Genomic DNA, 23,940 nt, shown 5'->3' on the forward strand with positions numbered 1-23,940 from the left:
GGGGCCTTTCTCTGGCTGTGTACAGTGGGGATGTTACTGGAAATCAGTAATAATATGGGGGATTAACTGAGAGCAAAGAGGAGAGCATGAGAGGGAAATTTAGGTTCAATATCAGGAAAAGTTTCCTGACCCTGAGAACTGTTAAAGTGGGATGATCGTCCAAGGGAAGTGAGTAGAATCACAGAAATCTAGGGCTGGAAGAGACCTTGAGAGGTCACGTCATACATCCCACCATGCTGAGGCAGGATCAAGTACTCCTAGACCATTCCTGAGAGGTGTTTGTCCAACCAGTTCTTGATGGGGATTCCACAACCCCCCGGGGAAGCCTATTCCAGAGCTTAACTACCCTCATAATTAGAAAGCTTTTCCTAATATCTAACCTAAATCTCCCTTGCTGCTGAGTAAGCCCATTACCTCTTGTCCTGCCTTCGCTGGACATTGAGTGCAATCGGTCACCGTTTTTTTTGTAACGGCCCTTAACATATCTGAAGACTGTTATCAGATCCCCCCGCAGTTCAAGCACTTGGGGTAGTTAAAAATTGTGCTGCTCAAAGGACAGGGAAATGGACTGTAGGCAAGGAGGTGAACTGGATGACCTAAGAGGCCTTTCTCATCTCTGATTTCTAGGATTCTCTGGGCGGAATTCCAAAGTGATGTGTCATTACTTCAATTTGCGGGGGTGTTTGTGTGTTTTTCACCTTTGGCTTGGGCATGTGTATCGGGCCAAATCCTCAATAACGACTCACACGAGTCAATACTACTCACTGTGAGTAAGGAGAAAGGTAAGCCCAAAACTTACAAGTGTAAGTGGAAAATTAGTTATTTGTAAGGTAGTAGCTCCTCAGAGTCCCAGTCAGGAACCAGGCGCCCATGGCACTAAGGGTTATTCAAACACAGAACGAAAGGACAGTCCCTGTCCCAAAGAGCTTACAATGTAAATCTAAGACAAGAGACACTGGATAGATACAGACAGACCGACACTGGAGCACAGGGAAACAGTGAGACAATATTGGTCAGTGTGACAGGCAGTGGTCTCTGGGCACCAGCTCTCAAGTTTTCTGTAGGCATCAAGGTAAAGGAGAGTTTTAAGGAGGGATTTGAAGGCCTTGCAGATGTTGATGCTACCAGTTCAGAGGGATCTTTAAGTTACGTTTTTACTAATGACCCTGCACCATCTAGTGCCACAGGATTTTATGCAGAACTTCCCCAGGAAATCATTGGGGAAGTTTGCTTAAAATGTGATGGCCCAACATGCATCGCCCAGGAATGTTGTGAGGTTTATTTCCTGAACAGATGAAATTCACCCCTTGGAGAAGGCCAATATAGAGTCTATGTCCCATTTAAGCCTTATTTTGAGGGCCATGGGGACAGATTCTCAAAGGTACGTAGGCACCTAAAGATGAAGATAGGCACCTAGTGGGATTTTCCAAGAAGCACCTAAGTAGGTTGGGTGCCAAACCTGCTTCAATGCCTAAATACCTTTGAAAATCTGGCCTTGGGACTTACCCACCCGCAGATATCAAAGCATCGTCGTTAATAATCAGCTGGTGACCATTACTCCTGAAAAACAAGGTCCCAGTCCCTGCAGTTTTACCCAGGCAACATTCCCATTGACCCCAATGAATAAGCACTACCCAGCATGAGTAAGGGCTTCAGACTTGATCGCCTTCCTTTCCCTGGAATGCGATTCTACACCTTTAAAGCATGATGAATGGCTGCAGTTCCTCTCTTCAGCTAGCAATGTTTATTCTGCCGCATGTGCTTTGTGTCTTGCTTAGTACTAATTCACATAAAATCCCCGCAAAGAAGAGCCACCCATCTACACATATGGAAATAGTCTCGACACGCAGTAACAATAATCAGCCAAGAGAGCTGGAGTTAGAAAGCCATGTACAGCTAAAAATTATGATACAGACAAGTGGTAAATGTGGGAGAAAAGGCAGTTAAAAGGAGAAAACCACTGAATGTAAATGGGTTATTACTTCAATCAACCAATTAGAAATCTGAAGTCTCTCTTCTGTCTCTTCTAGGGCAACAATATAATTAATTAAAAGGAAATGTCTCAATGCTTCTAAGTTCTGCTTCTGTATGTCATTCACCATAGGATCCGGGAGAGTCAACCAGGCCTCCCATGAACTAATAAATATAAACCATTAAAAAAAAAAAAAAAAAAGAAGAAGAAGAAGAAGCCACAAAGATGTTTCATGCCCCGTTGACATCACGGGTCAGCTGACTCTCCTCTTCCACTCAGCGAACGACTAGCCGGAGTCTTTTCTGTCTCAGAACCGGGGTTGAGTTAACACTCTTTCAGGCCTCATAGGCGACCACAGAACCACAAGCAAACTGCAATCTCCAATTTAGAAGAGTACCTGTACCTCAGCGAGGAGGTTTCCCCCCCCCCCTTGGTTGTTAACACCAGCTGTATTTTTGTCTGTCTAGGGTAAGTTCCATTCATTCATTCATTTTGCTCTCCATACCTTACACCACCCTCTGTCTATCTCTTTGCAAACCCTGTTTTCTTCCCCCCTGTTCGTACTAATGATCCAGCGTGCATATGCTTCTGTTGAAAAACTTGTGGCTAAGCATTCCTGTGGCACGGCAAAGCCAGATTCTTGGTTACAAACAGGCACTTAGCTTCCTTGTGGATTTCTCTCTCTCTCTCTCTCTCTCTTTTGTATTTCAGTTCAAACTTATTTTTTCAAGACTAGCGGGGGGAATATAAACAAACCACAAGGACTGGCTGAAGAATCATCTTGGGCTGGGGTCATGGCTTCCAACAGCATATTTGACTCGTTTGCAGCCTATTCGCCAACCTTCCTCCGTGGTGAGTAGAGCCCTTGTTTTCATCTTCTTCAAGGCAGGAAACGTTGTTGTTTGTCGCTGAACAGCAGCCTATTTTAATAACTTCGCTGGCACATCTTCAGTTGCATGCTAGCTGCTCACACAGTGGGCTGTCGTGGAATGAGTTTTCTGTTGTGCGTGTGACCCATGCTTAGAGCACTCCATTGCTATGTGAAATGATGAGCTTCTGGATCTTCTCGGCGCTTCTGTCCAGGCCCTACCTTGATGTACATTTTCCTTCGTGATGACTTTTTCACACTGTTGTTGACTCACCAGGTGTGGCATGAAATCGGTTGTAGGACTGTGAACATTAACTGAGTGGCAATTTGTCCAGAGGTCATTGCTTGGTGCTAGATATATGCTATATTTCTTTCAGTCCTACTCTGCCTGCATAGCCCCATGTGAGCCAAAGTAGCTAGTGTCCAGGCTCTGTGGGGATGGATGCCTTAGATATGCATAACCAGCAGGTGAAAGGAAAGAACTTAAGTCATCAGGTAAGAGCTGCAAAAGTTAATAGCACTCAACATTTTCCGTTTCTAAGGGGAAAGCTAGCTTTCCAGGGCACTAGAGGGTTTGAGGATGGTTGCTTTAAAGGTAGACTTGAAAGACTTTGCTATAGTGTGTGTGAGAATCTAGTGTTTCGCTTTTGAAAGGCACTTCAGAAATGTAATTGCTTTGGACAACGTTTATTCCACCTACTCTTTCTGCTCCAACCCCGCCGTAACTGCACAAAGATGAGACTTTATATCTTTCGGTTATCACAGAGGGACCTTGCATTTCCGACATTCAGCATATGATTAGGATGTTTAGCTCCATCCTAGAGCGTAGCTGAATTGGGTCTTGTTTACAGAGAGCAAACGTCGGATCATTTTCCGCTCTCATTTTCTTCTGTATCAGTATAAACTGGGGACCACAACTGGGTTGAAAGCTTTCCTAAGCCACACAATGAACGTTTTATTTGTAAATTTCAGCACGAATATCCAAAAGAGGCAGAGTGTGAAAACTGGTGGTTGAATCTGAGTGCCTTGACTTAGTTTTTACTCAGCACTTTTGCCTGCATAAAAATAAAGCAAGGTGCCTAGGATTTGACCCAAAGAATTTAAACTAGACTGCATTTATTTTTTGTTGTATGGTGAAGGCATCTTTTTCTGCAGTGCATCAGTGTGGCAGCAGGCATACCATTCTGTCACTCTGTTACTTGGGAGAATACTGCAAACTGGGACGGTGTCATTTTTTTCAGCCTATTCGTGTAGAGGAACTACCTCGTGCTCTGTGGCATATTGCTAAAATCGGGAGTGTTTCTCAGAGTTACCTGCTTTTGCAAATCCAGTAAATTGCAGAAAATCAATTTGTGCTATTGCAAGTCCTGCTATCTGGGATGCTGGTTACAGAATACTTTAAAAACGCAACTCATCAGGACATAAAGAATGTGCAGGTGGTCTTCTCACTGACTTATTTTGAACTGGGGCGCTTGGCATGTTCTCAGTTCTAAAACCTTTGAATGAAAACCAGGATGGACCCAATCTTTCATTCCTTGCGCAATCCAAATAATCCCTCATTAATTCCCTGAGAGTTGAAGATGTCTCAGGAATGCAGGATTAGACCTTAACATTAGAGTACTACAGGTATGCCAGAACCCTGTAAATTCTGGGGGTTTGTTGGATTTTTTTGTACTTGTTTTGTAGCTGAATTTCTAAAACAAGATAAGATGTTCAAGCTGATTCCAAAGATAAAAGCATTAAAAAAAAAGAATTCTCACATAGCAACTTAACACAGTATACTGAAACTAAATGGATGAAAGAAAATGGTGTCAAAATCAATCAACTTGATACTCGTCAACTAAAATGATTGGGGATAAATCTTAAGTTGAATGTTATCTAGAATTAGCAAAATACTACAGAAGTCACTAGACCATATTAGGGTTTTACCAGTGTCAGAGACCAGAATTTGGCGTAGTGTTCAAAAATCCCAAAGGTTACATGATATTCAATGGATTAACATTATTAAATCTGTCCCCGTCCATTTACTGTATTTGAATTTTCTTCTGAGCGGTGAGAATAATGAGCCAAATTCTATTTTTAGTTACATTGGTGTAAATCCCAGAGTAGTGTCCTTGACCTCAGCAGATTTATAACGGTGTCAATAAGAATGGAACCTAGTCCAAGGTTGGTACTTATCAAAGTACTGGAGTACAGTGTGACTATTCAGCAATAAATATAGTAGATCTTTATATCCTCCGCTGTGAGATGGTGTCATTATGTATCCTTTGTACTCCACAGAGCTAATTAAAGGCAGTCCTATGGCAAGAAAATAAGAGAAGTTTATAAAAAACATTTGCACAGTCCTTTTAATCTGTGCTTTTCCCGCCACAAGCCAGATGAAGAAATGCTGAGGATCGGTCATAAAAAAAAGAGAGAGACAGAAATATCACATCTTGAATTCAATTCCCATACAAATAGAAACTCATAAAAGTAATAAACATTTTTGTTTCAGACATAATTTTATTAAAAGGGGGGGAGAGAAAAACGATTACACTGAAGATGGAGAATAGCTAACTTGGGAAACATTTGTTTACGATTAAGACAAGAAATCCTTGTTTCTTTAAGAGGTTAGATGTGTCCTTTCCAGTGCAGTTGGGTGCATAGCTAGATCTGGGTGACTAGTGTAAAACAGTCATGAATGTTTCATTTGAATTCCAAATAGCTTTCTGATTCAACTACATTCATATTGTGATTGATTTTCTGTGCCTGTCCATGCAAATGGCTATTTGTTTGCACAAATATTTAAGGAATGAAACAAACAAACAAACAAACCCAAAAGCTATTCACTCTTCAGACTGGAAATGCTTTCCCTCCCCCCTCCTTTTTTACAGTATTTTTCACTTACCCAATCATGAAGCAGAAGTAATGCCATGTGATTTAGGATAACCAATCACAATCCAAGTAACTGGCAGAGGCTGAAATGTAATTGCATAAAGTGAACAATTTTGGATATAAAATCTAATTTAGAAAAATGGGCTGTTTGAGACCAGAGAAACCTTCCTGAGAGGTTTTTAAGGCCCGGCTTGACAAAGCCCTGGCTGGGATGATTTAGTTGGGGATTGGTCCTGCTTTGGGCAGGGCGTTGGACTAGATACCTCCTGAGGTCCCTTCCAACCCTGATAGTCTATGAGTCTATGAATGACTAACTATATAGGAGAAACTCTTTGCCTATAAATAATTTGCCCAGCTCTTCACATAAATCCAGAGTGAAATGTAATGAAGGTGCAGAACACTCCTGCAAAGTCGGAGAATGCCTCACTCTTGCTTAGAAGAGAGGAATACGCATGTAGGAGAGATACAGCCAAATTTTCATTAGTGTCCTGGTCCCGAGATCCTCAAATGCCCACTGATTTCAATAGGTGTTAGGCTCTTAAATACCTCTGAGCATCTGAGCTTCAGCTCCCACACAGTCACCAAAATAAGTGGCACGTTGGGTTATCTTGAAAATCTGACCAATACTACAGGGCCAAATTCTGCTCCTAAATTTGCTGGTTTAAATTGGGAGTGACCCCACTGACGTCTAGTGTTTAATGGTTCATTCCTGCATGCCATGAATAATCAAAGCTTCCAATGAAATAAGGGGAGGTGAGGGCATATGGGGAAGATTGGATTTCTTTGCCCCCGCAAATACATTCTCTTCCGTAGGTGTTACATTAATGCAGAGTATTTTCCATGAAGAGGAGTTATTAAACTGTGCTGGAGGGAATCTTTCTCCAATCGATGTTACTCATCCAGGCCGTTGACACTGAGGACTGTGGCTGGTTACAAGACCCATCGCCCACTGTAATTTGATCTTGAAACTGCTTTAAGTAGGTCTGTTATCCCGTTGGCAGCTCAGTCCACCTCTATGAGCGTAGCTCATCCAGCCACAAATGTCACCTTCATTAATCATACTTGTGTCATGCTGGCAAAGGCTTGAGAAAGGCACCTGGGCCTAATTTCTTCCCAAGCACCCTCAACTCCACAGGGGCTTCAGTAGAATTAGTGCCCACTGGGCAGTTTAACTATAGACAGCGCAACGGGTCATGAGCAATTGTCCAAGGGGCCAGCAAAACTCGGTTGCTTCACAGAGGTGGGTCTTAAAGGTAGTCGATTTCACTCTATCCTTTCACTGGAGATTCCTGAGTTACTTTACATACACTAACTAAGCCTTACAAAGCTCAGCTGAACAAAGGCTGCCGCTCTTGGGGGGCAGGACCTTTTTGTTCTGCATTTGTCCAGCACTAGTCCGGTGTGGTCCTGGACTACGGCTACTAGGTGCTACAGCAACACATAGAACTGTGAACAGCAACGCTACCCAATGGTTTAGCCCAGAAAGTGCGGGAGAGATCCGCTCCAGTTTGGAAGGGAACTTAGAGAGATGGAATGAAATGACCAGGCTTGAAATTGGGCCAGGGCAGGGGGTTTAGCACCTGTTGTTTCAAAAAAATACCATGGGATCTTTAAGGGCCACAAGGACACTAGCATATACATCCTCATCCCCAGTGCTTTAATTTGCTGAGGATGGTTTTCCCAGACTCCAACTTTTCACCTGAAAAAGGATAAACTTCCTCCCCTAATTCAAGTATTACCCCTAGCACCCTGCTGGTCGGGCACTGGCTCAGTGAGGAGGTTATCTTTTGATGACCTGTGTGGTCTAGTAGCTGGAGCTCCTCACTAGAACTTAGGAGACGTGGGTTCTATTCCTGGTTCTGCCCCATGCTGTGAGGCCGGTCACTTCATCTCCTATGTCTTGCCTGTTTAATGGTAGGAGGCAGGGACTATCTCTTTCTGTGTGTTTGTACAGCACCTAGTGGCTCTGATCTCCATTGGGGTCTCCCAGTATTTCCATACTACTAATTATTGATAGTAACTGACACCTCGTCCTGGAGATGTTGCTTAAAGATCTCCCACCCAAGTACTAAATTAGCCTAACTTGTGAAATGGGATTTAGGGAAGCTGGCATGACTGCAGCACTCATGAAACTGTAGTATACGAGACGTCCTTATGGGTACTTTAAAACGGGTGCTTGAGGCCAGAGTTTGCCTGCGGTTGCTGGTGAGTGCTGACTTCAAGGATGTCAGGAATGTGCTTATTCACGCTGTTTCTTCTGAGCTCGCAAAATTGTCAGTAGCTCTACATATGACTGAACCAATGGCTGCCCGCCATCCTTGGCTTCCAAGCCGCCCAGCTCCGAGCATGGTATCCCTGCAGCATGTTCTGCTGCAAGCCATCTAGGATGATCCTGAGTTCACGAACAGGCTTGGGTTTCAGATCACTGACGTTTGATATTTTTCCAGTAAATGCCACTTGGGCCCGTAAATCTAGTAACGCAAAGGAGTGGCTGGTCAAACGCTGCCGTCTGTACGTTTCCCAGTGAAAAGAAAATGACGATTTTTCTTTCCGTCATCCTCAGCTGTGGCACGTCCCCCGTGAATCTCTTAAATCTCAGCAACATATCATGGCTTATCCTTCTACACTGCAGGCCCAGTCCTGCTGCTTTTCCCCGGGAAACTCTCTCTGACTTCAGTTTCAATGGAGGTCTGCCTGTGTGCCGACGGCAGGATCGGGTCCTCTGCTGGGAGTTTAAGGCTGGGTTTTATCTACGCAACCAAACCTATGCAAAATTTCAACATTAGCTGAGACAACGCGGTCTAGTGGGTAGGGCCTTAGAAGAGCTGGGTCCTACTCCCTGCTCAGCCATTGATCTTGCATAAGACATTTCTCCGTTCTGCGCCTCAGTTTCTCTTCCCACTTGTGTCTATTTAGATTGTCAGATCTTCAGGGCAAGGATGTGTCTTACTTTATGTATGTACAGCACCTACCATAATGGGACCACGATCTAGGGAGAGGCCTCTAGCTGCTACTGTCATACGAATAAGACTCATCAGCAATGCCGTACCACAGAGCTGTTAAAAATACAGCAGCCAACGAGAGGGAGGCAAGGATCAGGAGATGAGGGTGCAATTCTCAAACTTCCTGTTTGACCTTGAGCAAGTTCCTTGATAATCTCTCTGGGCTTCAGTTCCCCATCTGCAAAATGGGTCTAAGACTGACTGAGCTTGTAGGGATGTTCTGATGCTAAACAGATACCTAGGTAGACAAAGAACTTAAAGCAGAGAAGAAACGCAGGAATACAGGGGACGCAACATGATATAATATGGTACAAAGGACTTCCCACTCTGTAAGAGTATTGGATTTGCAACAGCATCCCGTTTAACCATCTCCTGTCAAATTGGAAGGTCCACTCTGATTAACACCCTAGGCTAGGACTCAGGCGACCAGACAGCAAATGTGAAAAATCGGGACAGGGGGTGGGGGGTAATAGGCGCCTATATAACAAAAAGACCCAAAAATCGGGACTGTCCCTATAAAATTGGGACATCTGGTCACCCTAGCTAGGACTCCCCTTTACAATCAGGGCGCCCCCCAAACCAGAAGATAACGCATGCCTCCTTTCACCCCTGTCTCCATCTCCAGCGATATCTCTCACGCTGCATTCCTAGTTTATGTGGTTCTGGTTTTCCAGAGACCTACAAGTCCTACCCACCCTGTACCGTATTATCCATTAAAATGTCCTGTCTAACCTGGGAGAAGTGGAAAACCCTCCTTGAGCCAGCGCTTGCTGCAGAGAGTGATAATCCAAAAACCGACTGCATGCTCTGTGTGATGGGTTGGGTGTACCCCAACCGCCGGGCTCCAGCGGTTAGTGTGTGCTCACCCCTGTCATATGATAGAGATCAGAGCCTTCTTAGCAACCGTGTCCCGTGTCATGTGACTGGAGCCAGGAAACCAAGATCTCAGTCTTTTACCAGCAATCCCGTGTGTCACACTTTTATTACACACAGATTGGCAGAGAAGGGGCTGATCCTCTGCCTCTGGCTAGAGGAAGGTTCAGTGTTCCCTGCCTTGGCTGCAGGATGGCAGGGCTGGGGAACTAGTCCCCACGGCACCATTAAGGGTGTGCTGTGGGAAACTGCAGACCGTTGCAGGCATTAAGGAAGGCTGGCTGCTGGGAAGAAGGATGGAGCTGAGAGAGGAGAACCAGGAGAAAGGGTCTTTGGTTCTTCTTCCTACCTGGAACTTTGATCCGTGCTTTAGCTCTTCGTTTTTCCCTTCGCTGAAACAAACTGGGCCTTTCCCCGCTTTTACTGCGGACTTGGGCTGAGGGAAGCCGTGCGGACTCTGTGTCAGGGAGACTCCTTCCAGTTACGTCTGCTTGACAGTAAAACCCACTGCAAAGCGGTCTAGGCATACAGGCCCCTCTACCACTCCCACCAACCCCATCACCGGCTGTTAGCGTCCATCACCTAGGGGTTAAAACCCTTTTCTCTGTAGAAGGAAATGGAAAGAACCAAAGCAGAGTGAGCCCCTGGGGCAAAGAAGCAACTGACTTCCTCACCAGGCATGTCTTACCAAGGTGTCCCAAGAGTTTCAGGTCTGCTGCTGTTCTGAAAGGAGACCACTTGAAAGCCAGTAAATTGGTTCCAGAATCCAGCAATATGCTGGCCCTAAAGGTGTATTGAGAAGCTACCCCCCCCCACACACACACACACACACACACCCAATCGAAAACCTCAGCAATTTAAAGCCCTGGCCCTGAATCTAATAACTCCTTGTTGATTTTATTTCTAAACTGCTCCTAAATTGTCCGAGCTGAAAGACCACCCTATTTGACCAAAGCCACTATCCTGGGCAGGGGGGAGAAGGTGCAGAACTGTAATATTCCTTGTGATCACTCTGTTCACCACAATCCTGGCTGAGTCTCTTGCGTTAGCATGAACACTTCCGCCCTCTCGACACATCTGTAAACAACTAGGGCTCTATGTCAAAGGCCTCAGGAGAGAACAAGAGCAACCTCCCTTAACTGCCTTATCCGTATGAAATGCGAAGGTTATGCCTTGGAGAGGCCACAGAGCAACAGGCACAAAAAATCACGACCCACCAGAAGGATCTGACAGGAACAGATCAAATGGGCAGCCAGTTTTGATCTGCTTCCAAGCAACTTCTCCCACCGGGGCCAGGAAACATTTGCGATTTTTTTTGGAGCGTGAGTGGTGCCCAAAAATATCTTGGTTTTGCTGTCTTGATCTGTTTTATCCCTCGCCCAAGGAAGTCCGAAGGCACTGGCTCCCACTCTGCACAAAGCATTCTTGACATTTTCAGGAGCATTTTCTGGGACGTCTCTGAGAAAATTGTCTTCCCCATAACGGAGGCTAGAAGACGAGACAGTTCTTGAGCAACTATCCAACTCAGTGACTCAGACAAAAGAACTGACTTTGCTAGACCCCCTGAACATCTCGCCACCAGATCTTCCCCACTGATGACTCTGATCAGGAAAAGAAACTTCCTTACAGCAAAATCTACTCGACTCTGGAATAGCAGCCCAAAGGAAGTCAGGGAAATCCCATTGTAAAATAGGGAGCGATTCTGCACATGCTTGGAAGAAGGACCTATCAGATGACCTGATAGGTCTTTTCTATCTCTAATTTCTGTGGTTTTATTAAAATACAAGGAGACAGGATGGCTGGGGCAGCAAATAGCAACAAGCCCCCAGGAGCATAAGTCAGCTGTATTGCTAGCCGCCAGAGACGAGTGTGAAATGGAACAATGGGTCTGCAGCTGATGAAACTTTACAGCAGTTTTAGCTGCAGATCCAGATCTAGATCCGCTTTGTAGTACAAGCCTAGCTCTGTAATTACCCAAATTGGAACATCCAAAGCAAACGCCCCTACGTTTGGGGTGAATTTCAGATTCAAACCCAGAGCTGATTTCCACAGCTCAGGTCTCTCTTGTGTTCGCAATATATTAGCATGGTCGTTCATTCTCTTCCCTTGGGAACGGGTACAACCCAAAGCACCGGATGAGCCATTATTTCTTCTTCTTTTCTCTGCAAGGTCAGAAATGTCTCTGAACTTGAAATTACACCAAGGAACAGACCAGAGCAGATTAGTCAGAGGTTTCACAATGACTGTTTTCTAGAGATTGTGGTCTCGGTCATTCAATAAACACTTGTAGGCCAATGTGCCACTTGGTTTGGGCCACATCCTGCTCTCAGTTACACGGGATGTAAATCCAGAGTAACTTTGCTGACTCCAGCAGCGCTACTGTGGATTTCAACTGTGGTAGCGACGGGCAGAATTGAGCCCTTGGTCGTTTCGTGCTACTCCGTCTACACCCTCCTTGGAGACGTCAGAGCAGTATCTGTGTGGGTGTCGCAAGAGGGTAGAATTGTAAAGCCCAGGAAATAAATGGGAAGGCCATGCACAGGTAAAGAGGACCGTGATTCTTTGTAATGTTCCTGTGGATGGAAATTTTAGCCAGTTCATTTTTGGCGGCAAACCAAAGGCAGAGCCAGGAACCAATAATTCCTATAAAACAGCGGTTCTCAAACTGTGGGTCGTGACCCTGTTTTAATGGGGTTGCCAGGGCGGGTGTTAGACTTGCTGGGAGCCTAAGCCAAAGCCCAAGGGCTTCAGCCCTGGGTGTTGGGGCTCAGGTTACAGGCCCCCCATCTGGGGCTGAAGCCCTTGGGCTTTGGCTTTTATGCCCCCCCCCCCCCAGCCCAGGGCAGTGGGGCTTGGGCTTTGGCCCCCCGGCCCAGGGTGGTGGGGTTCGGGTGGGCTCAGGCTTTGCCCTCCCGTCCCTCCCCCCCGCCCCGGAGTCGTGTAGTAATTTTTGTTGTCAGAAGGGGGTTGTGGAATCTCCGTCTCTGGAGATATTTAAGAGTAGGTTAGATAAATGTCTATCAGGGATGGTCTAGACAGTATTTGGTCCTGCCATGCGGGCAGGGGACTGGACTCGATGACCTCTCGAGGTCCCTTCCAGTCCTATAATCTATGAATCTATGAATCTATGTGGTGCAATGACGTTTGAGAAGCCCTGCACTGCTATAAAATGAGGGGGAATGTCCAGTATAGAATATCCCGTGTCCTCCCTTTGTTTTCTGTCCTTCCCTCCCTTTCATTGCTTTCGTTCATTGGGTCCCCCTCACACGCTGGAGATGGTCTCTCCAAGCTTGGGTTCATGTCTGAGGAACGCCCGCAGCTCTCTGTTAGCTCGAAAGCGGGCGTCTCTCCCCAGCAGAAGCTGGTCCAGTAAAAGATAATCCCTCGCCCACGTTGTCTCTCGGATAGACATGACGTCGTTCTCCGGGTGTGTCCAGGTAGCCCAGCCTATCACAAACACCAAGGTCCCCCTGAAAGGACACTTTGAAAAACACTCCATTCAGGGGCTAGGAAGCAGCAGTCCATACGCCAAACCACGCTCCAGATCCAAACTAGGAAACGACGGAGGGACATACCAATCAGAGTTCATTAGCGGCCCTGGCATGGGGGATGATGAGCATCCTCAACTCTCTGGCAAGTCCCATAATAACCATGCATTGGTATGGTCGTAGGGCCAAGATGGGCCCCCCTAATGCTAGTTGATGTCCATGCACCTAGTGACAGACAGTCCCTACAATCTGAGCAAACAAGACTGATGAAGGAGGTATTATTAGCCTCATTTTGGAGACGGCAAACTGAGGCTCAGGGAGGGGAAGTGTCTTGCCCAAGGTATGCAAGGGGTCTGTGGCAAAGGCAGATCTGACTCACACTCCAGTGCCTTACCAAGGCCATTCTTCTTCTCCAGATGGGCCAACAAGCTACCGTGCTCCCAAGGTCATTTCAGAACCTCTCTCCTTCCCAGGCCAGCTCCCCGCCCTATTCCCCAAGCCAAGTCTAGCTGAGTGGTTGCTTGTTTTGAACGGAACTCTTTCCAGTTTCATGGGATGGGCGCTGTGATAAAATGCCCCACTTGTCTCATTTGTTGTAGGCTGGAGGCAATGTCCACTTCAACAAGCAGAGGTTTTTTATTTTAATCTTCCTGTAATCCACCACCTCAGGATTCCCGCTCTACAAACTTTTCCTTTCAATGGATTTCTGTGTTGCTTTTTAACCACGGAAAACTGTAACCCTGACAATATTTCTCTCTCTCTCTTCTGCCGTGTTATGTGAAACGCCACATCTCAAAGCGGAGGAAGATGGGAGTGTAGGAATGACTCATCTATAATGCAATGTACGATAGGGGTAGATTCCAGACGAAAATGTCTGTGGTTTCATCAAGTCTTTCTGGAGTATTTCTCTGAACTAAAAGAAAGGAGAATATTTTTCCACATTCTAAATAGCACCTACAGGAGTCTCCTCATGTGGCAGAGCTAAACTGGTCCCTTTTCTCTTCTTGTTTAATTTATGTCATAAAATCCTGGAAAGCATTGTTTATTATTTTACTATAGTCGCACTTAGAGATCCCAACTAAAAGCAGAAGAAGCCATGTATTCCCGGATCTGAGGCACTTACAATCAAAGGCCCCGATCCCGAAATCTGATCCCCATGGGCAAGATTTATTAGTCTTACAATAGCTCCTAGCAGCCGCAACTGAGATCAGGGCCCCCTGGTGCTAGGTGCTGTACAGACACATAACGAGAGACAGTCCCTGCCCTGAAGAGTTTATAATCTAAATAGACAAGACAAAGGGAGTGTTATCCCCATTTTACAGCTCCTGAGGCACTGAGAGATTAAGTGATTTGACCAAGGTCACAAAAGAAGTGAGGAACCCTTTAAATGACAGAGCCCAAATACACCACTATCCGGATATAATGCGACCTGATATAACACGAATTCGAATATGACAAGGTAAAGCAGCGCTCTGGAGGGGCGGGGCTGCGCACTCCGGCGGATCAAAGCCAGTTCGATATAATGCGGTTTCACCTATAACGTGGTAAGATTTTTTGGCTCCCGAGGACAGCGTTCTATCGGGGTAGAGGTGTACATGTTTTGATACCATGCTCCCAAAGGCTAATTCAGTGGGCCGCCTCTTGAAGTCTTTGCCATTTGTTTAACAAAGGGTATGTCTAGACTGCAAACGCTGTATACGGGTAGGCCCCTGAGCTGGCTCGAATCCAGGGAACAATAGCAGTGAAGACAGCACACGGGATGTAAAAAGTTACTGTGTTTCAAGGCAGAGGTGGCTGCAATTCAGTGGTGGGCAAAATGACTCCTGTGTGTAGGTTGTTAAGCTCTTTGGGATGAATGAGTCTAAGGCCCTGATTCAGCAAAGTACGTAAGCAGGTGTTTGATTCTTAGACCGTCAGCAGACATCTTGAAGTCAGCGTGAGGCTGATGGGAATCTAATTGCACATCCTGGGGTCACGCCACACACAGGACGGCCTCGGGCATTCAGCAATCTGGGAGGCAGATCAGAGAGAAGATTTTTGCCTGGAAACTGAGCTAGATTTGGAGAAAGGAGGAGGAAAAACTGGGGTGTTTGCTAAGGCGCCATAGAGGTCCCATTCCTACTCCCATTGATGTCAACAGTGGAGAATAAGGCCCTTAGTGCTGAGGGGTGGGAGGTCCGAGAGCTCACGCTCTAGCCCGATGCTGGAAGTCTACACAGCTACGATACAGTCCTGCAGCCTGAGCCGCATGAGCCCAAATTGGCTGGCACAGGCCAGCTGTGAGTATAGCTATGGGAACTAGGGGAGCTGGGGGGGCTGCCGCACCCCCTGGCTTGAAGTGGTTTCCATTCTATCCAGGGTTTCCAGTTTGGTTCAATGGCTCTCAGCACTTCCACTACACGAACTGTTCCAGCCCCCGGCTGCGTGTGTCCAGTTGAGTTTTCCACTTGTGATTAATGAGGGCAGAGGCAGGGAACATGCCTAGAGTGGTGGTTTAACCCTTCGCTGATTGCCAAGCATGCAAAACAGCTACTTGCTGCGAAAGTTTTTGTGAAACAAACATTCATCTGACATGAGCAATCCCTTAAATGACAATGCAGCGCCCATTGTTGTGTGCAGTGTTGCCGTAGCCGTGTCGGTCCCAGGATATTAGAGAGATGAGATGGGGGAGGGAATATCTTTTACTGGACCAACTTCTGTTGGTGAAGAGAGAGGAGCTTTCGAGCTGACACAGAGCTCTTCTTCAGGTTCTGAAGCTCTGTGTCAGCTCAAAAGTTCGTCTCTCTCAGCAACAAGTTGGTCCAGTAAAAGATATTAATTACCTCACCTACCTTAGCTCTTTAATTCAATTCCCAAACAGGCTACTGCTCTTGTAAACCTTGCATGGGCCGGTCACTCATGGGGCAAAGGGCAGAGAAGGAGAGAGGTCATTCAAGTGCACGTCTGTAGTTCCTTTCATCTGAGGCTCGGAAAGTGCTCAACAAACACTGGTGACTCCTCCGTTTTACAGATGGTTACACAGAGGCACAGAGTGTTTGAGAGACTGACGTCAGACAGCAAGTGCGGGCAGGGAATCCTGACATCAGACCCCAGGAAGATCAACCAGTCATGCAGGGCAAAGGGCACATGGATAACACCACTCTACTGGTGTCCAGGGTGCGTTCTCAGGACAAACAAGAGTGAAAGTATTCAAATGGCAATTGGCACAATCTGCCTTTTATTTGGGGGACACGCCCATTTGAATCATTGCAGGCAGATTGGGACATCCGGGCACCTTCTCTGTTCTAAATCCCTCCCCCCCACTCCGACTCCTAACTAGAGCTGAGCAAATAATTGACTTCTCAGACTGGTGGCCAAACTGAAAACCAGCAACAACAACAACAAAACCCAGTTTCATTTCAAACAGAAATTGAATTTTTTCAATTCCCTCGCCGAAATGAAAATCCCCAAAAAATTCATTTGGTTCGAAACAAAATGTTTGGAACGTTGAATCGAGTCGACATTTTCAAAAGGGCTCATGGTGATTTTTTTTAAATGAACTATTTTGACATTTCTGGGGGGGAAATCCTCTCTTTTTTTCGGCCAAAAGTATTAGTCAAATTCGACTCAAATTTACAAATCGTTTCGGTGCCCCCCGACATGTGTTTTGGCGAGGACACTAGAGCTAATATCTATTTGTTTTTTAACAAGAGGCCCATGTGATCTTTAATTATTATGGCCAGCTTCCTGGTTTTAAGTCCCAGCCAAAGATGAGTCTTAAGAAACCACATACAATCAACATCACAATGGATAAAGTGTAGGGTACTTTGCTACTGGGAGCCAGTGTTAAAGAAGAAAGTGTTCTGGTTATTATTTACAGAAGATCCTAAAGGCCTGAGTCAGTGATTGGGACCGCACTGTGCCAGGTGCTGTACAAAGATGTAGTAAAAAGACAGGCCCTGCCTCAGTGGGCATACAAGCTTGGTTAATGACAAGATGCAACAGGTGGATAAGGTAAATAACTGATGGGAAGAAGGCTGGACATGACTGCAGTAGTACAGACATGTTGCTACATTTCTCTTTGCATGTACAATGTAGCTCACATCTGCCTGCGTTAGGCTGCATGTCAGAGGGGATTACTAAAGAGGGATTTGAGGGACATTTTTAATGACACATATCATAATATTCTATCATGATATTGTTAGGCCAGGGAAGCAGTGTTGTCTCATTAGAGGCGTGGTCCTTTCCCTGGGCAAAATCTGCTCAGGAGGCGTTTAGATTTCATTTAGGTTTTTACAATGATTTTATGGATGATAAATTGGACTAGTTCCTTTAACTCCAACTTCACTAAAATGTAACTACTTTGTCTGATGCTCGCCGCAGCCTGAGACACGTCAGCTTTGTGTTTCACGTCATGCAGACAAATGGGAGCTGCTTGGTATTTGCATGTTACAAAAGGGGATATAGACAGGCAAAACCTTAGCCAGGAAGCTAATGAAAATGGTCTGAGAGACAAAATATCTTCAGCAAATGACTCAGCCGAAGATAAAAGCTCAGAATGTGGTCAGTGAATCAATTCTCTTTAACCTTGCCTGCTTCTTCATGCCTGAGGGATGCTCCATGTTACCTGGAAGCTATGTTATCGTAAAGGTCTAGAAAACATGACCTATGAGGGAAGATTGAAAAAACTGGGTTTGTTTAGTCTGGAGAAGAGAAGACTGAGAGGGGACATAACAGTTTTCAAGTATATAAAAGGTTGTTACATGGAGGATGGAGGCAGAAAAATTGTTCTTCTTAACGTCTGAGGATAGGACCAGAAGCAATGGGCTTAAATTGCAGCAAGGGAGGTTTAGGTTGGACATTAGGAAAAACTTCCTAACTATCAGGGTGGTTAAGCACTGGAATAAATTGCCTAGGGAGCTTGTGGAATCTCCATCACTGGAGATTTTTTAAAAGCAGGTTAGACATCCCAGGGATGGTCTAGATAATACTTAGTCCTGCCATGAGTGCAGGGGACCGGACGAGACAAGATGATCTCTCGAGGTCCCTTCCAGTCCTATGATGCTATGAAAATAACATGTACAAGGCAGGCAAGAGACCTGAAGTAACTACCCCTAGCCTGGATTCAGAGCACATCTTTAGAGCATGATTTGAGAGCATAGTTATTAGAGACAGGCATGAATTGGAGCCTCCAGCATCTAAACTCCCTGGAAAGTCAGATCTGACTCTGGATCCAGACATCTCACTTCAAACCCCAACTAGCTGGGTCAAAGGAGACTCTCCATTAACTGCTTACTGTGCAGGGGCTCTGATGCATAGCTGAGCAGACCGGACTCCCTCATGGACAGCCCAATGGGTGACACATACACTCTAGCCAGTTCATTAGAGGCGCTAATCATTTTCACCCTATGTAACATATTTCCATTGTATATATTATACCAAATATCCTATAAATTATACTGCCAGCATATTGTTACCCATTGCAAATATCATCAAACGTATGTGTTACTAAAATTACAGTATATATGCTTACTGCTACCAATATGATCAATATATATTAGAATGCACAGTATGGGTGGGATGCACTCAGCATTGGACTAACTCTGCTCCCACTGAACTCCTTGGGCGTTTTACAATTAACTGCAGTGGGGACAGAGTTAGGCCAACTCGCAGGACTTTTTAAACATCTCTCTGCTCTGCTGTAGATCAGTGGCTCTCAACCGTTCCAGACAACTGTACCCCGTTCAGGTGTCTGATTTGTCTTGCGTCCCCCAAGTTTCACCTCACTTAAAAACTACTTAATTACAAAATCAGACATAAAAATACAGAAGTGTCACAGCACAGTATTACTGAAAAATTGCTGACTTTCTCATTGGTACCGTATAATTATCAAATCAATTGGAATATAAATATTGTACTTACATTTCAGTGTATAGAGCGGTATAAACAAGTCATTGTCTGTATGAAATTTTAGCTTGTACTGACTTGGCTAGTGCTTTTTATGTAGCCTGTTGTAAAACTCGGCAACTATCTAGATGAGTTGATGTACCTGTTGGAAGACCTCTGCGTACCCCCAGGGATAATATGTGAACCCCTGGTTGAGAACCACTGCTGTAGACTTCCAGAGTGTCCTTGGGCAAGTCATTTAGTCTCTCTGTGCCTCAGTTTCTCATCTGTGAAACAGGGATATTGTGTTGGTCTCTACCTCACAGGAGTATTGTGTTGACAAATACATTAATAATGTTAAGGCCCTAAGAGATGACACAGTGACGGGTGCCATATATGTACCACAGATAGACTGAGCTGAATAATAATAAATGAATAGAAATGAGTAGTTATTTTGGCTTTCACCTCCCTCTCGTGTGACCTACCGCTCCAGGGTTTTCTGCCATGCCTATCCCTGTGGCATCGGCCCACTGTCTCACACCCAAAGTGTGTTATGAACAGGAGATATTGGAGGCGTAACTTCTTACCAAAACACTCCATCTACACAGGCTGTGATTTTCAAAAGGGCCGATTGCTTTGGAGTGCTCAGCTAACCAGGGCCGGCTCCAGGCACCAGCCGACCAAGCACGTGCTTGGGGCGGCACCTTGTAAGGGGCGGCCAATCTTGGAGTGGCGGGGGGTGCTCGGGGTTTTTGTTGTTGTTGTTTGTGTTTTGGCGGCGTGGCGCTTGGGGGGGGGGGTTTGGTGGCGCGGTGCTCGGGGTTTTGTTTTTGTTTTTGGTTTTTTCCTGCAGCGCGGCGCTCGGGGGGGTATTTCGGTGGGGCAGCATGTGGGGGGGTGTTACGGCGGCGCAGTGCTCAGGGGGTGTTTCAGCGGCGCAGCGCTCGGGGGATGTTTCAGCAGGGCAGCGCAGCGCTCGGGGGGTGTTTCGGCGGCGCAGCGCTCGGGGGGTGTTTCGGCAGCGCAGCACTCGGGGGGGGTGTTACAGCGGCGCAGCGCTCAGGGGGGTGTTTCGGCGGCGCAGCGCTCAGGGGGGGTGTTTCGGCAGTGCAGCACTCAGGGGGTGGGGGGGCTGTTATGGCAGGGCAGTGCTCTTTTTTTTTGCTTGGGGCGGCAAAAAAGTTAGAGCCGGCCCTGCAGCTAACCACACCCCGGAGGGGCCGGTGCTGAGCCCTTTCTGAAAGTCCGGGTCCTTGAAGGCCCGTCTAGTTGGGCACTAAATGGAGGCCCCCAAAATCACTCGTCACTTTTGAAAATCTTGGTCCAAGGGCCCAGTTCAGTGTTGCCCTGCTCTGTCTGCAGCGGTTAACATCAGTGCAAAGTGATGTGGGGGTGTTTCACGCTCACTTTGCATCGGCATAAATGGCTCCCCAAGGGGTGTGGCCACAATGAAGTGGGCCTGAAATTTTCAAAAGATTCCCAGGCTAGAGGCCCTTCAATCCACAGCACTGCCTGTCCAGAGCTCAGTCTGTCTGTCTACGGTACGTAAATGACCCCACCACTGTGTCGTATGCTCATTAATGTCTTTGTCATCACAAGACCCCTGTGAGGTAGGGCAGTGCTGTTATCCCTGTTTTACAGATGAGGCATTGAGGCCTAGAGAGACTAAATGACTTGCCCAAGGTCACATTGGAAGTCTGTAGCAGAGCAGGAAATTGAACCTAGATCTGAGGCTAGGGCCTTAACCACTGGACCATCCTTCCTCTCTTTGATGCAGAGACTGCCTCTTCCCCGCTGTCTGCAAAGCACCAAGCACTTCTTGAGTGCTACTGCTCTGTAAATACAAATATTCTTTTCAGCAGACTCTCCACACAGTTCTCATCCTCGCCCCCACCCCTCCCACACAGCTCTGACCCCAGGGACAGCCTGGGAATACAGATGTGCCTTGCAGCATGTCCTGAAGATGGCCAAAGCCAGGCTCTTTGCCATGGGGTGAATGAAACAGGGGAGAATGAGTGAGATCCGGTTATGGATCAGGAACAATTAAACCTCTGGGCCAGAGCCTGCAGTCCACGCTCGGGCAAGACACCAGATGAAGTCAATGGAAGAGGAAGTCCGTGGGAGGAAGAAGGGTCCAGTGGTTAGGGCCCTAGCCAGAATCTTATGTTCAAGTCCCTACTCTGCCACAGACTTCCAGTGTGACTTTGGGCAAGTCCCTTAGCCTCACTGTGCCTCAGTTTACCAAAATTGGGATAATAGCAATTTCCTACCTTACAAGGTTGTGTGACACTAAAGAATGGGGGGACTCGGATACCGCGGTAATGGGGCTGTGTAAGCTCCTACGAGAGATAGTAAGTTGTGCCAGAGTAAAGACTGGGTAAAAACTCAAAGGGCTTTAGAGTCCAGCTCTGTACAATGTAGAGTCCTCTTCTGATCTCTGATACATCCATGATTTTCACACCCCCTCCCCCCAGAAAGTGGGCTGTCAAACTGTTACCAGTTGCTACTCTGGAAATATTTCCCTCCCGTCTCACCTGTTTGGTCAATTTGTCTCCTCTCTTTTCCCTCCCTCCCCGGTACGTTCACAAGTCAGACAAGCCAATGAAGAAAGCACACGGTATCGTGTGTGAGAGTCACTTTCCAAATGAGGTAGCTGCTCTCGCAGACAGAGGAAGTGGTTTCCCAGTCAATGGGAACTATGTGAAAGTTCTCAGAATAGGTCCCATGTACACACGGGTCAGGCTTCCTTCTGATTGAGCAGTTCACACATCAGTCTCTCACAGGAGAAGCAGACAGTGTGAGAACAGCACATGGGAAGAAGGGGCCCTCTGAAAACCCAGGTGTTTTTTTTTTTATTTCTGCTGCACATAACTCCCACACAGGGTATTGAAAAACTCCACCTATACTGGGTTCTGAGAAAAACAACTGGGTGGCTAACTCCTGGCATTGCTCATTGCTCAAGTCTGGAATCCCCCCGAAGTTCAGCAAGGGTATCGCTGTCCAGGCCGAAAGCTGAACCGGGAATTTTTCTCCCCACCTGAAAACCAGTCCAAACTTCTCTAATTGAAGGTGATTTATGGCCTCATGGAGAATCCTCTGACTAGCCCATTCCGGAGTAGCCTCGTATTTGGAACGCTCTCTATAAAAGCCCCAAACCCGCTGCCCGGATGAATGCATGTGGCTCATTGACGCCAGTAATGCTAGGAATTCATAGGGCCTGAGTCTGATCTCATTCTGGAGTCAACCCATTGAAACCAGAAGAGTTACACCCGAGTAGATCAGCAAGAGAATAGAATTTGGCCCGCCTCTCTTCAAGCCAGGAGGGACCATTATGACAGTGCAGCGGTGTAGCTAGGGTGACCAGACAGCAAGGGCTGGTCTACACTGGAGGGGGGGTGGAATCGATCTAAGATACGCAACTTCAGCTACGCTATCGAAGTATCTTAGTTCGACTTTCCTGGCCGTCCTCACGGCGGCGAGTCGACCGCCGTGGCTCCTCCGTCGACTCCGCTTACTCCTCCTGCCGAGGTGGAGTACGGGCGTTGATTCAGGGATCGATTGATCGCGTCTAGACGAGATGCGATCAATCGATCCCCGATAGATCGATTACTACCCGCTGATCCGGCGGGTGGTGTAGACGTGGCCCAAGTGTGAAAAATCGGGACGAGGGTGGGGGATAATAGGAGCCTATATAAGAAAAAGATCCAAAAATAGGGACTGTCCCTATAAAATCGGGACATCTGGTCACCCTAGGTGTAGCGGGCAAGAAAGGACTCGCTCTGTGCATGACTGTAGTGTAGTGCCTCTAGTCCAGTGACACATACACTCCACTCCAGATAATGTTATTTAATGGGCACTCCCACTGCCTCTCTTCCCCTTCACTCTACTCATTTTGGCCTATTGCCATTCCTGGGTGAAACATCAGTTTGATGTAGGGTTTGATATTGCTACCATTGAAGTCAGTGATAAACTCCCACTGATTCCATTGCGAACAGCAGTCCTGCTGTGAGGTGTCCGTCCGGCACACACTCATACGCTTAACGTTAAGCATATGTGGAAGGGTTGACTGGATCCAGGTCTTATACTGTAAACTCATACAGGTGGGCGCTGAGTCTTCTATGTTTGTGTAAGGTGTGATGCCCATCAAAGGCACTAGATAAATAATAATGAAAGGTAGGCTCTGATCCTGCAAAGAAGTTACTACTCTCAGTAGTAAATTTAAGTACAGGAATGTTTGCAAGGTGGGGATCTAACTCTGGTTGCAAAATTAGGATCTGGAATTTGAAACCCCAAAAGTTGTGGGAGTGTTAGCCCCAAAACAACCCCTTTCCCTCAAGAGCCTATCTAATAAGCATATGACTCCAGACTAATGATCGTATTTGACTGACAACTTTGATTTGCCATTCTGGATGGCCTGTGAGAACCCAGGGAACTAAGTGTACATCTGCTATAAGAAGAAAACTCCTTTTCCCCGACTGGATGATGTAGGAAGCTAACCACACTGCACTGTCTAGTCAACTGGACTATTGGCAGTTTGAACTGATTTGGTCAGTTACACAAATCACCCACACAAGCGTAGTAGATAACAGGAATTTGCAAAGCCTTCGAATTTCCTCTCAGCCCCATCCCTTCAGTTTCTGCCCTTTGGCGAAGATCCGTCGCTCTCTTCTTGCTACGTTCTAGTTAATGCCATTTGCACGGTTGCAATGCAGCTAAAATTCTCGAGATCGTGGAGGTCTGAGAAATCTGTTAAAGCCTCTTGTGTCAGGCCAAAGGCCTGGGGTTAGGCAGGCAGGGTAGGGGAGCTACAGGCTACACCTGGCTGTGCTCAGCTAATGAGCCCAGGCCCAGATGCTCAAAGAGATTTAGGCATCTCTCTCCCATTGAAAACAATGGGAATTAGATGCCTAAATACCTCTGAGGAACTGGGTCATCGCACCATGGGCCAAACCGGTAACCAAGCAGCAAGGAAGCCGTTTATGGACACCTCACAAGGGG

At 46.5% G+C, this 23,940-nt stretch overlaps 1 protein-coding gene across 2 annotated transcripts in view; it reads left to right on the forward strand.

Annotated features, from left to right (window-relative positions):
• Positions 1 to 2,275: 2,275 nt before the first annotated feature.
• RUNX3 (RUNX family transcription factor 3) overlaps positions 2,276 to 23,940 on the forward strand; it is a 117,071-nt gene continuing 95,406 nt past the window's right edge. The window contains exons 1-2 of one of the 2 annotated variants that reach the window (XM_065577309.1): positions 2,276 to 2,440; positions 2,684 to 2,824. In XM_065577309.1, coding sequence (XP_065433381.1) covers positions 2,767 to 2,824 — 58 coding nt within the window. In that variant the 5' untranslated portion in view covers positions 2,276 to 2,440; positions 2,684 to 2,766. Of the gene's footprint in view, positions 2,441 to 2,515; positions 2,825 to 23,940 lie in introns of those variants that run through there. The other variant, XM_065577310.1, reaches the window with a different exon arrangement.

This window comes from Chrysemys picta, chromosome 23 (genome assembly GCF_011386835.1).
Source record: "Chrysemys picta bellii isolate R12L10 chromosome 23, ASM1138683v2, whole genome shotgun sequence".
Lineage (NCBI taxonomy): Eukaryota > Metazoa > Chordata > Testudines > Emydidae > Chrysemys > Chrysemys picta.